We start from the raw sequence: 17,428 nt of genomic DNA on the forward strand, positions 1-17,428 counted from the left end.
AGGGACAGGGGAAGACTTCACAGAAGAGGAGGCAATGGAGCTAAGTCTTGAAGGATAAACAGGAGTCTCCCTGATGAACAAAAGAGGAAGAAGCACTGCAGTCAGAGAAAAAGCAGCCCAAGAGGCAGGAAGGGTGGAAGAAACTGGTGGTGTTTGAGGAGCTGTGTGGTCATCCACACAACTGGGACAGGGAAGAGTACAGGGAGAGCTGAGCCTGGAAGGAGATGAGTAGGGGTACTTCATGGTCAGCTTCATGTCTGATAAGATCACCTTGACTGTGATCTGAGAAATAAAGTGAAGAGAAGCAGACTGAAGGCAGGAGCCAAGGATGGGGCTCTTGCCCAGTTTAGCTTAGACACTCAGTCTGGACAAAAGGGACAACAGGATGAGGAGAGGAGGGAATAGGTTAAGAGAGACTTCCCAGGTGGCTTAGTGGGTAAGGAATCCACCTGCAATCCAGGAGACATGAGTTTGATCCTGGGGTTAGGAAGATCCCCTGGAGAAAGGCATAGCAACCCACTCTAGTATTCTTGCCTGGAGAATCCCATAAACAGAGGAGCCTGGTGGGCTACAGTCCATAGTGTTTCAAAGAGATAATCGGACACGACTGAAGAGACTGAGCTCATATGCATGCTCAGAGGCAGAATCAATGGGACCTGGGGACAGGTACAGTGTGGGATGTGAGTGAAAGAGCAGCACCTTGGAAGCCTCCTGGGTCTCTGGCTATAACAAGACTTCCCCCATGAGACTCCTGTTCCCTGGCTGTGATGCCATCTATCAACCGTCAGCTCAAATCTCATCTCCTGAGCAGATACCACCAATCAACAGAAATAATGTCTAACTTGCAGGACACCAGATCTTTTTTAAATTTACTTATTTAATTGGAGGCTAATTACTTTATAATATTGTGGCGGTTTTTGCCATACATTGACATGAATCAGCCATGGGTGTACATGTGTCCCCCATCCTGAACCCCTCTCCCACCTCCCTCCCCATCCCATCCCTCAGTGTTGTTCCAGTGCACTGACTTTGAGTGCCCTGTTTCATGCATCGAACTTGGACTGGTCATCTATTTCACATATCATAATAGACATGTTTCAATGGTATTCTCTCAGATCATTCCACCCTCACCTTCTCCCACAGAGTCCAAAAGTCTGTTCTTTATATCTGTGTCTCTTTTGCTATCTCGCATATATACTCTATTGGTGTTTTTCTTTCTGACTTACTTCACTCTGTATAATAGGCTTTATTTCATCCATCTCATTAGAACTGATTCAAATGCATCCTTTTAAGACACCAGATCTTAAACTCCTTGGTGACTGACACCCGAACAGCAGAGATGGAAACACATTAGCCAGATTTAAATATTTAAATCATAAAAGGTTTCAGTCTGTTGTCCATCAAATGTTAGGAAGTGCCAGACATAATTCCCGGTTGAGTAAGTGAAGCCATGATAAAAGGGGAGAATATTCTTGGGGAACTTTTAATGCAAAGCAAACTCCAAGTCATTTAGTAATTGCTGGGTCTCTGTGTGCCTGCCAGACTGACTCAGACCCCTGACAGGACTTCATGACAGTGTCCATTCCCCATAAGTTTCCTTTCCCCTCACACTCTGAGTTGGAGCACAGCGTCTCATGAATGTTCAACTTACACTTCAAAGCAGAACCAGGGATCCCCTATCGGCTCAAGTGGTAAAAAAATCTGCCTGCAAAGTGAGAGACCTGGGTTCGATCCCTGGGTCAAGAGGAGGTAACAGCAATCTACCCCAGTATTCTTGCCTGGAGAATCCCATAGACAGAGGAGCCTGGCAGGCTATAGTTCATGGGGTCGCCAAGAGTCAGGCTCGACTGAGCAATTAAACCACCACCACCACAGAGCAGACAGACCAACCTGGGACATTAAGGCCAGAAAGTTAAATTGAAAAGCATACAGTGATAGCCTCCATTTTAATCAATGTTCTATTACACACATGGCTATTGATTTTTAAAACTGGTTTCATGTTAGGTGTATCTTATGTTACAAACAATATAGCCCATATTCACATTAGTGTGCAATTTCCACTAATCTCTGACAAAGAGAAAATACACATATTCGACTTTTTTCTGGCACAAAACCTTGATTATTCAGCTGAGGTCGTCAGAGCCAAAGGTGCTCAGGAGTCTTCGTAAAGCACTTCGTCTACCTTCACATCATTCTCATTCACCGGGACCTGGAGGCAGATCTGCTCTTTGAAAGCCAAGGCCAGGGTGTAGGGTTTCACGTCCTGGGACTGCAGACAACGCTTCAGGTAGGCGTCATAGTAGCCCTTGCCCCGTCCCAAACGGTTGCTCTGTTTGTCGAACCCGAGACCCGGCACGAAGATGAGGTCAAGTCCCCCTGTGGAAAAGAGGAGCAAATTTATAAGGAAGGTTAATATGGACAGGGACCAGGGCCACACCAGGTACCCACTGACTGGAGAGGGGGCAGCTACTGTATTTGTGATTGATGAGGCCACAGGCAGTATCCATGTCACCAAAAGCCTGGGCCAGGAGGGGAAGGCACAGTACGTGCTACTGGCCCAAGCTGTGGATCAGACCGCCGACTGACCCCCGGGGCCCCCATCAGAGTTCATTATCGAGATGCAAGACGTCAGTAACAACCCACCCACCTTTCTCCTCAGGCCCTACCATGGCACAATGTCCAGTGTGGGCAAGAAAAAACCGATCACTTCCTGATCTGGTTTTTGTTTTGCAATGATGCCCTTTTTTTTTTTTTTGGAGTACAGTTGCTTTACAATGCTGTGTTAGTTTCTGCTGTACAGCAAAGTGAGTCAGCTATATGTTTACATATGTCTGCTCCCACTTGGATCTCCCACCCTCGCCCATCTAGGTCATCACAGAGCACCAAGCTGAGCTCCCTGTGCTATACAGCAGCTTCCCACTAGCTCTCTATTTACACATGGTAGTGTATATAACGACTGATAAATGATGTCTATTTTTTTCTATGATTTTTAATGAAATACACGATCACTGTAGAAAATCTGAAAAAACTAAAAAGACAAAGAAAGAAATAAAAATTACTCAGCAACTAGTAAGCCCATCATCCATCCTCTGGCAGTTCTTTCAAGTATGCATGCTACGTTGCTTCAGTCGTGTCTGACTCTGCAACCCCACAGACTGTAGCCTGCCAGGCTCCTCTGTCCATGGGATTCTCCAGGCAAGAATACTGGCATGGGTTGCCATGCCCGTCTCCATTTTTCATGTATACATGTACAAAAATGCCAGATTCCCAGGCCCTATCCACATCTAGTTAAAGAGAATCTCAAGACTTCCCTGGTGATCCAGTGGCTGAGAGGCTGCTATCCCTATACAGGTGCCCAGGATTCTATCTCTGGTCAGGGAACTAGATTCTACGAACCACAATTAAGAGTTCACATGGCTCAACTAAAGATCCCACATGCCACAACTAAGACCTGGCACAGCCAAATAAATAAAATAAAAATAAATGTTAAAGAAGATAAACAGAATCTCCAGGGATAGGACCTAAGAAGTCCTTTTTCTCTTAATTTCTTTCTCTAAGCATACATATGACCCTACACACACTCCTGCCAAGTTTGGGAGCCAATGTCCCAGGGCGCTGACAACTGGCAGAGCGGGAGAGGGTCAGAGGGAAATCAGGAAGGACAGAGCTCTTGTCAAAGTCGATGAGAAGCAGTAGGGTGAGCTGTTAGGAGGCCTAAGCTGACCCTTTTCATCTCCCCTCTTACAGAAGCAGGGAGGCCAAATTGTCCTGCTTTCCTGTATTCACATGAGTGCGACCTTTGACCTATTCAGGAACATTCCGAAGGTACCAGATGGGGTCCCTTGGTTGGTCCTCGGGCTGGAACTCTCCCAGGGACACAAGGACCAGAACTGGCCACAGCCTTGTCAGCACAGGCCTCAGAGAGGAAGGCAGGGTCTTCAAAGTTACAAAAAGCTGCCCACAGTTAGAGGTGTGCAGAAGGCCACAAAGGTCGTGAGGAGCTCCGTGGACTCTGTGAGGTTCAGGGAGTGCCCCTCCAGCCCCTGGCGGGGAGCCGGACACACCAGCGCTGCTCACAAGCAGCAGCACACACCCCACCCAGCCATCTACCTGGTGGCCATCCTGTACTGAGCTTCAGCCTTCTGAGGGCTGTCCTGGGGGGTCCGAGTGACCTCCAGCTTAGCAGGGACTGACCACACCTGCAGCGTTGCTGGCAAAGATGTACCAGCGAGGGCTGGGAGCCATGAATTCTTTGGAATGGGCTGCTCAGGGTAGAGGTGTTCAGACTGCCAGCCAGACTGGCCCCCCACTATCAGCAGCTGTTCTGACTTCGTGCAGAACTGCGAGATGAACTCAGCTTCTCCTGGGCGCCCAGCACACCTGCCAACCCCTGCCTGCAAAACCTGGCCGAGCACACCTCCAATGACAGGCATGACCTTCTTGAGGAAACCTGCTCATCTACTCTAATCCCAACTTGCTATAGGGCTCTGGCCACTGACTGTCACCTTCCCTCCCTATCCCTGCTCTGCTCATCTCTCTCTCTCAGGAATCACAGTGACTTCTGGCTCAGTCTCCGCCCCCTCCAAGTCCTCCTCCTGAGCTTAGAGTTCAGCTCTGTCATTATGTCCAGAACACACCCGCACACATCTTTTCCTCCGTTCCTTTGCTGACCCACATCACAGAACATAAGGAAAGAGTTTCCCGTAGAAGGAAGTGGAAACGATGTCAGGAGCTGGCAAAAAGGAGAGTAAGGTGCAGACAGGACAGTATCATCAGAGTCAGTAACAAGGGAATTGGCAGGGTAAGGCTAACTTTGGGAGATGGGGCAGACACTGAGCTGTAGAATATTCATCGACACCCCCCGCCCCCTGGCAAAAAAATAAAAGCCTAGGAACTAGGCCCTGAAAGAAAATGAGGAAAGAAGATTCTCTAAAGGCCTTGATTTATTCTTGAAACTGAAAGTACATACGAGGCACTGAGAATTCAGTTAACCTTCACAAAACATCCTTTTTACCTCTGGCCAAGGAGGTGGCAGCTGGGCCACGGACACCTCTTAGGATGCTCTGAACTCAGACTGTCCGTCCTGGGTTTTTTTGTTTTTTTTGTTTTTTAATTTTATTTTATTTTTAAACTTTACAAATTGTATTAGTTTTGCCAAATATCAAAATGAATCCTCCACAGGTATACATGTGTTCCCCATCCTGAACCCTCCTCCCTCCTCCCTCCCCATATCCTGGGTTTTGCAGGACAATATAATCAGCTTGGCCAGAGGACTCCCTTTAATACTAAAGAGAAAGCTGAAAACAGTAAGTGTGAGAGGCCGGCAGTTAAACGGAGCTTTCTAACACTCCTTTCAACACATCCTATGCATAACCTTCTCTCTCTTTCTCCTTGCTCTTCTTGCTAAGTTCAGTGTCATGGCCACATCTCCCTCAAAGTCCTCTGCAGGAACTTGATAAACTTCTCCATGCCCGCTCTGCATACTGCCAGAAACCTCATGTCAGCTTTTTGAAGATGCCATTTCTCCTGGAATTCCAACTGTCATCCCACCTCCAGGCCCTGCTGGTCCCAATCCATCCTTCACCATGACTCCCCATGCCCCCAAACTCTCCGTCAATAACAATCTCCTAAAGGTAACATCCACATCCTTAACTGGGTGCACAGCCACGACCCTCTCACCCCAATCACCTCACCCATAGCATCTCCCATTATACTTAGGCGATCCTAGATAAATGGATAGATTCCTTGTCCCACATGCCTGCCCCACGACTTCCTGCTTTTGCTCTTAGGATGCTATTTTCCATGTCTGTAAATAATCTTTTTTTTTTTAACTTTTTATTTTGTTTTGGGGTATAGTCGATTAACAATGTTGTGATAGTTTCAGGTGAACAGAGAAGGGACTCAGCCATACATATACATGTATCCATTCTCCCCCAAACTCCCCTCCCATCCAGGCTACCACATAACATTCAGCAGAGTTCCCTGTGCTGTACAGTAGGTCCTTGTTGGTTATCCATTTTAAATATAGCAGTGTGCACATGTCTAAACTTTTCATCAATTTGTCTAATTATAACAGTCCTCACGGACCTCAGTGAAATGTCCATCCATCCATCCCTGCCCACGCAGTCTGGTATGACCAGCTCGTATCCTACACTGCATGGTGCCCATGGTCCACTAAGCAGGTGGAATCCTTTCCCCTACCTCTGGGAACAGTTTTTGTGGTTCCCCAGAAAGATGCTCATCTCTGTTCTATTTATTATAAAGGGAAGAATGAGAGTAAAAGATAAAATAAGACACCTCTTGATCATATTTATCTAAGTTTCCTGACTATATTTAAGTAGCTACCTGTTCAGATCATCCTATGCAACATCTGACTCTTATCCAAAGTCCAGCTTCTAGAAGAGGAAAAGAAGCACAGAAGCTAACATTTGTGAAGTGTCTACAATGTGGCAGGCACCATTCTATACCCCAGGGACAGAAGGATGAATCACATAAGCTGATCAGTTCATCTACCTGGTGAGGCAGGAGGGCAAGTATTACTACCATCCCCTGAAGAAAGAAACATACACTGTGCTCAGAGAGGTCTAACTGCTCCTTCACGGCATTCAGCTCATAAGAAATGAAGCTGAGGGCTTGCAGTCCAGGTGGACTCCACAGCATACACTGCTCCTGCTGCTGAAAGGCACAGGTGACCTCAGTCAAACGGACAGAGGATACAGGACAAGAGCACCTTAGAGGGGGATGCAGAGGAGTTGCAGCTGCAGGGTGCAAGATATGCTATTGTTGTTATTTAGTCGTTCAGTCGCTCATGTTCAGCTCTTTTGTGGCTCCATGGACGGTAGCCCGCCAGGCTCCTCTGTCCATGGGATTCTCCAGGCAAGAATACCGCAATGGGTTGTCATTTCCTCCTCCAAAGGATCTTCTTGACCGACCCAGGGATCCAACCCATGTCTCCTGTGGCTCCTGCATTGCAAGCAGGTTCTTTACCAAGCCACCAGCAAAGCCCATCATGGATGGATATAATATCAAATATTATATGATCTCACTTGTATGTGGGACCTAAAAAAATAATGCAATGACTCTACATACAAAATAGAAACAGACTCACAGATGCAGAAAACAAACTTATGTTTACCAAAGGGGGAAAGAGGTTTGGATAAATTAGGAGTATAGGACTAACAGACACAAATTACTATGCATAAAATAGATAAGCAACAAGGATTTACTATATAGCACAGGAAACTATGTTCAATATCTTAAAATAACTTTTAATGGACAACAATGGAAAAAATACATATATGTAATGTAAGTATGACTGAATCACTTTGCTACACACCTAAAACTAACACAATACTGTAAATCAACTATATTTCAATTTTTTTTAAAATAGGGTTGGGAAACAAAGAGATTCAGAGTGGCTGGAATTCAGATGATAAAGTAAGGGAGTAGAAAGATGTGCAAAAGGAAAGAATAGCAAGGCTCAATCAGGAAGAGTCTTGGATGTTTTGTTTCGTTTTTATTTTTTTGGTCACACCTTGCAGCATGTGGGACCTTAGTTCCCTCACCAGGGATCTAACCTGCACCTCTTACACTGGAAGGTGGCACTTAAACCACTGGACCTTCAGGGAGTCCAGGAAGAACCTTGTTAAGGAATGTTTACTTCAAAGGAAGGGCAGCAGAAAGTCACTGAAAGACTTTAAACTGGGGAGAGAAAAAGTCAACTTTGCATTTCAGAAATCTTGTTGCAATGACTATATAAATAATATGACTGAGAGGGAGGACAGAATACAAGGCGTGGAGAGGAAGCAGAGTTGGGAGGCTATTATAATACCCCAGACAAGGGGGGATGGTGGCTTGGACTGCAGTGGGATAAGAGAGAAGGGACAGATTCAGTAAGCATTAATCCGCAGGGGTTTCCCTGGTGGCACAGTAGTAAAGAACCTATCTGCCCATGCAGGAGACCTGGGTTAAATCCCTGGATCAGGAAGATCCCCAGGAAAAGGAAATGGGAACCCACTCCAGTATTCTTGTCTGGGAAATCTCATGAACAGAGAAGAATGTCAGGCTGCAGTCCATGGGGTCACGAAGAGTTGGACACAACTTAGCAACTGAACAACAAGTAAAATCACCAGGAGCTGACAATGGGCTGCTCATGGAACAGGCAAGAAAGAGAAGAGTCAAGGGTGATCTTGAGACTTCTGACATGGTCAAGTGGGTGAGTGATGGTACTAAACCCTAAGAGAAACACAAGACAGGAGGCATGAGGGAGCACAATTCACTTTGGAACATGTTGTATGTGATATGACCATGGAATGCCCAAGTAGTTGACAAGTCTGTGCTGGAGACATAAACGCTTATTGCATTAATAATAATGTACTCATTACCAGACTTCCCTGGTGGCTCAGACGGTAAAGCATCTGCCTACAGTGTGGGAGACCTGGGTTCAATCCCCGGGTCGGGAAGATCTCCTGGAGAAGGAAATGGCAACCCACTTCAGTATTCTTGCCTGGAAAATCCCATGGATGGAGGAGCCTGCAGTCCATGGGGTCGCAGAGAGTCAGACACAACTGGGCGACTTCGCTCACTCACTCATTACCAGACAGACTGCAACTGAAACCACGGAAAATGCAGAGTTTTTTTTTTAATTTGGCCGTGCTGGGTTTTTGCTGCAGCACAAGGGTTCTTCCTCTGACTGGAGGGTTTAGTTGCCCCAAGCCATGTGGGATCTGTTTCCCAACCAGTGATTGAACCCGCATCCCCTGCATTGGAAGGCGGGTTCTTAAACACTGGACCTCCAGGAAGTCCTGGGAAACAGAGTATTATTTAGGAAAAATGTATTATCCAAACCAGAAGTTCAGGGCAAGAGTCTGTGGAAAAGAACAATACCTTTGTCCCGCTTAGTCACTCAGTCATGTCTGACTCTTTGTGACCCCATGGACTACAGTCTGCCAGGCTCCTCTGTCCATGGGATTCTCCAGGCAAGAAAGGTGGAGTGGGTTGCCATTTCTTTTCCCAGGGGATCTTCCTGACCCAGGGAGTGAACCCAGGTCTCCTTGCATTGTAGATGGATTCTTTGCCAACTGAGCTACCAGGGAAGCCCCGAACAATACCTTGATACTTTACTATTACAGTTGACATGCCACAGCTTACAGAGGGCATCTCATCCTAAGTCAAGTTAGGTGGGTGGCTTGGAACTTAAGTGAAATACACATTCATCCCTGTAGAAAAGTAACCCTCCCAACTCGACCACGACAAGCCGATCAGAGGTCTAACAAGCCAACGCAGCAGGACAGCATCCTAAGATGGCAGTTCTAATACTGTAATGCTCACCTGTTGACAAGGCCTCCTCCAGAACTTCATCCTCACCGGGCTGCTGAATGTTCCAGGAAGTTCTGGGCAGCGAAGCGATTTCCTCTGGTGATGCTAACTTCACCATATCCATGTGATTGCTCTGCAACTGGTACCGCGGGATAAAGCAGGTTTTGCCTTGTCGGAAAATGTCCTTGATGATCTCCTCTGTCTCAATTTCATCTGGCATGCTCAGAAAGATGGACACTCTTTTGGACTTTTGATATTCATTATGGGTAAATACCTAAGGGAGAAGTGATGGCAGTTAAATTTTCCCAGATGATACTTTTTAAAACAAGTGGCTCCCCTTAACAGTTTTAACACTTCCTCCCTTTTCTCTCAGCCTTCTCCAAACTTTTTAACCAAAAACAAACACACAAAAAGTGGAGTGATACATTATGTCAAATAATATTGCATCCTGAAGCCTGACTTTTACTTCTGGACCCAACAATTACTTCTCTGATCCCTTAATGCCTCTCTGGCACATCTGCTCTTTGTCGTTGTTGTTGCTCAGTCTCTTAAGTCGTGTCTGACTCAGGGACCCCATGGACTGCCACACGCCAGACTCCCCTGCCCTCCACTGTCTCCCAGAGTTTGCTCAGATTCATGTCCACTGAGTCGGTGATGCTATATAACCATCTCATCCTCTGCTGGCCTATTCTCCTTTTGCCTTCAATCTTCCCAGATCTTTTCCTAGCAGATGCAAAATCTCATTAAAAGGTCACGGTGGGACCCTGCTGTCTAAAATACGGAAAATTCCAAACTTGACCCCCACCACTGGGAGGGAGGTGGGTAGTGCCAACGGGTACAATGGGTAGTGCCCATTCTAGCAGACTTCCGTGTCTTTCCCTGAGAGTCTCTGCTTTAACTTTGAACCTTGGCTCCCACAAGCTTGTTTTTTTTTCCTCTGTGGCTGTTGTTGTCATTGTTTTAATATTTATTTATTTGACTGCACCAGATCTTAGTTGCGACATGTGGGACATTTAGTTGTAGCATGTGGGATCTATTTCCCTGACCAGTGATGGAACCCAGCCTCCTGTGTTGGAAGCGCATGGTCTTAGGCACTGGACCACCAGGGAAGCCACCCCCAAACCCCAACTAGTACAAGTTTCTTTACTCCCTAGATTGTTAGCCTTCTCTCATCTCAAATTCCACCACTTAAGCCCAATTCAAGTCCTAACTTTTCCTGACTTCTGCAGAACCCTCACTATGTGTAGAGTCACTATACAACCTAACAGCTATGTGCTATCATAAGTCAATTATTGTTTTGTGTATCCTAAACACAGCATCCTAGCCAGTCTATAAACTCCCCAGGGCAGACATGCCACACAATTCTGTTGGCACTACCCACCTCCCTCCCAATTGCTAAAGCTCTTCTATTCAAATGAGTGTTAAAATGTTAACAAAGACAAGGACTTCTCTGGTGGTCCAGTGGTTAAGACTTCCACCACAGAGGGCAAAGGTTGATCCCTGGTCAGGCAACTAAGATCCCACATGCCACAGTTCTTGCTGTTCAGTCGCTCAGTCGTGTCCCACTCTTTGCAACCCCATGGACTGCAGCACACGAGGCTTCCCTGTCCTTCACCATCTCCCAGAGTTTGCTCAAACTTAGGTCCATTGAGTCAGTGATGCCATCCAACCATCTCATCCTCTGTTGTCCCCTTTCTCCTCCTGTCCTCCTCAATCTTTCCCAGCATCAGGGTCTTTTCCAATGGGTCGGCTCTTCACATCAGGTGGCCAAAGTATCGGAGCATCAGCTTGGGCATTATTCCTTCCCATGAATATTTAGGGTTAGTAGGTACACCAAAAATAATTTTTTTAATAATATAAAAAATAAAAGTGTTCACATAGATGGAAGGTGGGGGATCCTGGAGAAGCAAAGGCCCTCTAAATGAGTGCCATGTTGTGTTAATAAGAAGGAGAACCTGGGTGAAAGCATTCTTTTGTACTCAGTTTAACAAGAAGCAGGAGCAATGGGCTGAGCTTTGCTCACTATAGAAATGTTAATAATCCCAGAACATCCCTAGTCTCTGAAGTTAGCCCTCAGCTCCCTTTTTCTTCCTTTTCTGTTCTTCCCTGTTCTCCGAGCTAAGAAGGAAAAGTGACTGCAAAGGTGGCTTATAAATATGAGTGCCAGAAAGATACAGGCACAGAATGTCCAGTTATTCCTAATAAAAAGGAATAACTTAACACAGAGTTAAGCAGACAAAGCACACCAAAACAGTGCCAAGGAAGGAAGCTAACTCCATCTTTCTGAGCAGTTACAAAGCTGTTATCAGGCCCGAAGTGGGCAAAGCAAGTGGAACTGTGAGACCTGGACACTGGGCAGACCTGAGGCTTTTAACACCGAAGTACTTTCTGGGAAAGTTAAGTGTCTATCTTGGGCTCTTTAAAGCAGAACATAGAAAATCAAAACTTGAACAAGCAGAAACAAACATCGGTTAAAATTCAGTGTGAGATTGTTAAGGGAAGCACACTGATTGAAACCGCCCACCCTGGCCAGGCACCACAGTAACCATTTGCATGAGTTGCTTTATGACAGGAGATCCTGATAAAGAATATGGAACTAATAAGCCACCACCAACCGGAAGAGTTCAGGAAAGGTCGAAAGGAGACACTGGGTGTCCGTCCACTTCCCAGAATCCCTCTCGCTAGTATCCATCTTGGCTGAGAGATGTGTGCGCCACCAGACAAGACTGAATTAGAATGATTGACCAAAGACCACCCGGAAACTAATCCAGTCACCATAAAACCCGAGACTGCAAGCCACGCGGCAGAGCTGTTCTCCTGGGTTCCCTTACCCTACTGCTCTCCACCCGGGTGCCCTTTGCCAATAAAATCTCTTGCTTTGTCAGCAGATGTGTCTCCTCGGACAATTCATTTTCAAGTGTTAGACAAGAGCCCAGTTTCGGGCCCTGGAAGGGGTCTCCTTTCCTGCAACAGGACTGTGTATACACACTTACCTTTCTTCCTCAAATCTCATTTACATGACAGTAAGAACAAAGTAAAAAAGAAAAGCATGATAACACCAACAACAAGAGAATAGGTATTTAACTAGTTTCTGCAAGACAGAGTGAATGGGACAGTGTGTGTGTGTGTGTGTGTGTGTGTGTGTGTGCGCACGTAAGTGCTCGGTCCTTTCCGATTCTTTTGCAACCCCATGGACTACAGCCCGGCAGGCTCCTCTGTTCATGGGATTTCCCAGATAAGAATACTGGAGTGGGTTGCCATTTCCTTCTCCAGAGGATCTTTCCGACCCAAGGATGGAACTTGCATCTTCTGCATTGTCAGGTGGGTTTACCACTGAGCCACCAGAAAAGCCCTGGATAGGACAATATTTACAGATAAGAGCAACAGATTGCAACACTGGGAGAACAAGGATGTAAGTCAGACAAGAGTCCGTTCTTACCACAGAATTCCAAAGTGACTACTAAAAGCAAAGGAAATCCCCATTTTAGTGATCACACCTTCATTCATAAATATGTACAGACAATAAAGGTTCATCGAGAAGGAAGTGGCAACCCACTCTGGTACTCTTGCCTGAAAAATCCTATGGACAGAAGAGCCTGGTAGGCTACAGTCCATGGGGTCACAAAGAGTTGGACACAACTGAGTGACTTCACTTTCACTTTCACACATTTTAGAAAGCCAAACACTAATTAGAAGGATTTTTTAAAAGGGGAGGTGAGGGGAGTGATCCAGCAGGAAACAGAAAATTATAATTCAGAGAACATGAATTTTCTTTTTTTTTAATTCTAATTAGTCTTCTCAGACAAGTTCAAGAAGATAGATGCATCTATAGGGCAAAAAAAGGCTGCTTTGGAAAGAAAGCAGAGAATTTTTTTAAACACTTGGAAATTAAAATTAAGATTACCAAAATTAAAACAATTCAGAAGTGGGACTTCCATGCTGGTCCAGTGGCTAAGACTCTGTGTTCCCAATGCAAGGGTCCTGGGTTCCATCCCTGGTCAGGGAACTAGATCCCACCTGCTGTAACTAAGTCCCTCCTGTGTACTTAGTCACTCATTTGTGTCCAACTCTTTGCGACCCCATGGACTGCAGCCTGCCAGGCTCCTCTGTCCATGAGGATTCTCCAGTCAAGAATATTGGAGTGGGTTACAACGCCCTCCTCCAGGGGATCTTCCCAACCCAGGGATCGAACCCAGGTCTCCCGCATTGCAGGCAGATTCTTTACCATCTGAGCCACCAGGGAAGCAGTCCCAGCACAGTCAAATAAATACTTTTTAAAAAAGAAAGAAACTGGCACATAGGATATAAGATAAAATGAATACTGGGTACTAATTTCCTCATCTTATTTGCTGAGGAGTCAAACTACAGCATAAAGTTTAATTTCTTTACTATATGTCATTTTCTGGTAAAATTCTAAATTATTTTTTAAAAATTTCTGTGTCAATAAGAATATGCCTACTTATCATTTAATACTTTTATCGTATTGAACACACATTATGGCAAATCACTGTTCTAGTACCAGTACGTTGATATTTTGGGCCTTGATCCATGGTTGGTCATGAAACAACAGTGAGTTATAATCAGCAAATGAAAGGGAAAATATTAGAGTTCATCATATACAGTAAGAGCTATGAAATCTTTGGTTATGAAACAGATGTCTCATATGAGTACATCTGGGTATATGTGCTCAAGTATATGTATTACTGAGAGTTGTGGGTCTCTCCTCAGATGCCAGTGCTCAGCTGTCAGTGTACTACCAGTGGTCCTGTCTCTATATGGCTCCTATTCCCACCTGGAGTGTTTTGTTTCTAATGTACCATAAGACAAAGAAACCAAACTGAACTCATCTTTATTTACCCCATGCCCCTCCAAAATCCACTCCAACACCTACATTCCTTGCACCTAGTAATGTTAAAAACCCTTTATCAGGACTTCCCTGGTGGTCCAGTATTTATAAATCCACCTTGCAATCCAGAGAAAGCAGGTTCAATCCCTGATTGGGGAGCTAAGATCCCACATGCTGGGGAGCAACTAAGCCCATGTACCTCAACTAAGACCCAATACAGCCAAATAAATATTAAAAAATAAATAAGCAAACCTTTACCTCCAGCTCTAAATTCTGAAATCATAAGTGACTCCCCTTTCCCAGTACTTTCTAATGTCATCCAGTTAATTGCCCAATCCTGCTGGGTCTCACTGCATAGTCTCCCATTCACCTGCCTTTTCCCCCTCAGCTTCACCATCCACGCCCTTTATTATCTCTTATCCAAACTATCACAACAGCCCCTTAATGCCCTCTATGTATTTTTTCCTCATTCTTCCATCCCCAACCTATATTCCAAAAGTGCTGCCAATATTCTCTTCCTACAGGACTTATCAATACATCCCTTAGCCACTTCTTTAATCCTCACGATAGGTCTTGCAAGGATGGGCATTATCCCTCTTACAGATAAGGAACCAGAGGCTCAGAATGATTAAGGGATTTGTCCAAGGCCCTAGGCAGCTAATGGACAGCTTATGGACTTCCCTGGTGGCTCAGACGGTAAAGCGTCTGCCTACAATGTGGAAGACCCGCGTTCAATCCCTGGATCAGGAAGATCTCCTGGAGAAGGAAATGGTAACCCACTCCAGTATTCTTGCCTGGAAAATCCCATGGACAGAGGAACCTGGTAGGTTACAGTCCATGGGGTCACAAAGAGTCGGATACGACTGAGCGATTTCACTTTCACTAGGCAGCTAAAATGCAGTGTAGCCAGATTAAATCCAGATCTGCAGAGCTCCAAAATACATGTTCAACTGTGCCCTTCCTTCTCTTGACAAAATATTCCTGTACATGTTCACCGATCCTACTTTCCCTTAACCTGACAAAATTCATCTTGTACTACAAAAAACATCTCAAACATCTCCCTATAGAAGGAAAGCCTTCTGAGTCCCCCTCCCCTAAGTTATATTTCTACAATTGATGTTTACCAGATTATCTGAAAGCACTGGAATTCTGTATTCACAAGTCTGTTTCTTCTTCCAGACTCTGTTCCTTTAGAGCGACAATCCTATCTTTTTCATCCTATAACTAAGTACATGGCAAAGTATGGGCCACAGTAGGGTTCAATATGGGCTTCCCTGGTGGCTCAGAGGTAAAGACTGATGGCTCCTTCAGTGCAGGAGACATCGGTTCAATCCTTGGTCCAGGGAGATCCCCTGGAGAAGGAAATAGCAACCCACACCAGTATTTCTGCCAGAAAAATTCCATGGACAGAGGAGCCTGGCATGCTATAGTCCATGGGATCACAAGAGTCAGACACCCCTTAGCGACTAAACAACAAAGGGTTTGCTGCTGCTAAGTCACTTCAGTCGTGTCCGACTCTGTGCAACCCCATAGACGGCAGCCCACCAGGCTCCACCATCCCTGGGATTCTCCAGGCAAGAACACTGGAGTGGGTTGCCATTTCCTTCTCCAATGCATGAAAGTGAAAAGTGAAAGTGAAGTTGCTCAGCCGTGTCCAACTCTTTGAGACCCCATGGATTGCAGCCTATCAGGCTCCTCCGTCCATGGGATTTTCCAGGCAAGACTACTGGAGTGGGGTGCCATTGCCTTCTCCAAACAAAGGGTTTAGTATATGTGAATTAATTAACTAAATTTTAAGCACCTAGAGAGTAAGGATAAGATGGTATGCATCTCTACATTCACTAAAGCAACCAATGCCTTCCTCATAATCGCTAAAAAATACTAAGTTTGAATAAACTAATATCTGCATAGACACCATCTGCGTAGAACCCCCTTCATGCACACCTATATACACAAAGAGTGGAACGAAATGCTTGTATTTGCTTTACTGTTTTAACTCATAGGAACTTTGAATTTGAGAAACTAATGGATGGTAGAATAATGAAGGGTAATTAAGAAATTCTTATGGCACATCTAATTTCAAGACACATCAAGGAAAAGAAGCTAATTTCCAAATATAACATTGGTATATAACATCCTGATAACATCCAAATATAACATCTGGATGTTGAGGAAGACGGGTCACTAGTTTGACACAGAATCACTAATATTTAGTTATTCACAGGACACTCATTTTTCCCCCTCTGGTGTCCAACAAAAACCAGTCTCACAGACCTTTGGCACATGCCTCTGGGACAGGATCTGTGGACTGTTTTACTGATAAGAGACACTGGTATCATCACATGAACAAAGTATTAATATATAGCAAGTTAGTCTGTGAAAGTAACAAACTGGAGGTATCATAACCAAGAGACAGGAAACCGGACTCAGTTCCCTATTCTCTCCTGCTTCCTATCTTCTTGAGCAGGCTGAGTATGAGAATCAGTTGTCATTAATTCAAAAATGTACTTAACGTTCACCTACTGCGTGACAGGATAGGCCCGAGGCCACAGAGGCAGGGCCCAGCCCTCCACAGGTTCCGACGGGCTTCCATCCTTGAGCATCTCTGCACCCTATTTTGCACTCGCTCCTCTGAAGTAATCGTATCGTTCTCTGGTCATTTTACCGCTATGGACTCTTTTTCATAACTTTTTTTTCCCCGGCCACATCACGAAGCGTGAGGGATCTTAGTTCAAGACCAAACTCGCGGCCCCTGCATTGGGAGGCTGCAGTCTGAACCATCCGAAGTCCCTGTATTCTTTAAGAGTCACTGAAGGCACCGCAGATAGATGGGGAAACAGTGGAAACAGTGGCTGACTTTATTTTGAGGGGCTCCAAAATCACTGCATATGGTGATTGCAGCCATGAAATTAAAAGACGCTTACTCCTTGGAAGAAAAGTTATGACCAACCTAAACAGCATATTGAAAAGCAGAGATATTACTTTGCCAACAAAGGTCCGTCTAGTCAAGGCTATGGTTTTTCCAGTGGTCATGTATGGATGTGAGACTTGGACTGTGAAGAAAGCTGAGCGCCGAAGAATTGATGCTTTTGAACTGTGGTGTTGGAGAAGACTCTTGAGAGTCCCTTGGACTGCAAGGAGATCCAACCAGTCCATCCTAAAGGAGATCAGTCCTGGGTATTCATTGGAAGGACTGATGCTGAAGCTGAAACTCCAGTACTTTGGCCACCTCATGCGAAGAGCTGACTCATTGGAAAAGACTGA

At 45.3% G+C, this 17,428-nt stretch overlaps 1 protein-coding gene across 2 annotated transcripts in view; it reads right to left on the minus strand.

Annotated features, from left to right (window-relative positions):
• Positions 1-865: 865 nt before the first annotated feature.
• LOC104990908 (5-formyltetrahydrofolate cyclo-ligase-like) overlaps positions 866-17,428 on the minus strand; it is a 17,477-nt gene continuing 914 nt past the window's right edge. Inside the window, exons 2-3 of one of the 2 annotated variants that reach the window (XM_010843225.1) lie at positions 9,331-9,592; positions 866-2,376 (exon numbers count right to left, since the gene is read on the minus strand). In XM_010843225.1, the coding sequence (XP_010841527.1) occupies positions 2,153-2,376; positions 9,331-9,592 (486 nt within the window). In that variant the 3' untranslated portion in view covers positions 866-2,152. The remainder of the gene's footprint in view (positions 2,377-9,330; positions 9,593-17,428) is intronic. The other variant, XM_010843224.1, reaches the window with a different exon arrangement.

Source organism: Bison bison, unplaced genomic scaffold (assembly GCF_000754665.1).
Source record: "Bison bison bison isolate TAMUID 2011002044 unplaced genomic scaffold, Bison_UMD1.0 scf7180017864181, whole genome shotgun sequence".
NCBI classification, from domain to species: Eukaryota; Metazoa; Chordata; class Mammalia; order Artiodactyla; family Bovidae; genus Bison; species Bison bison.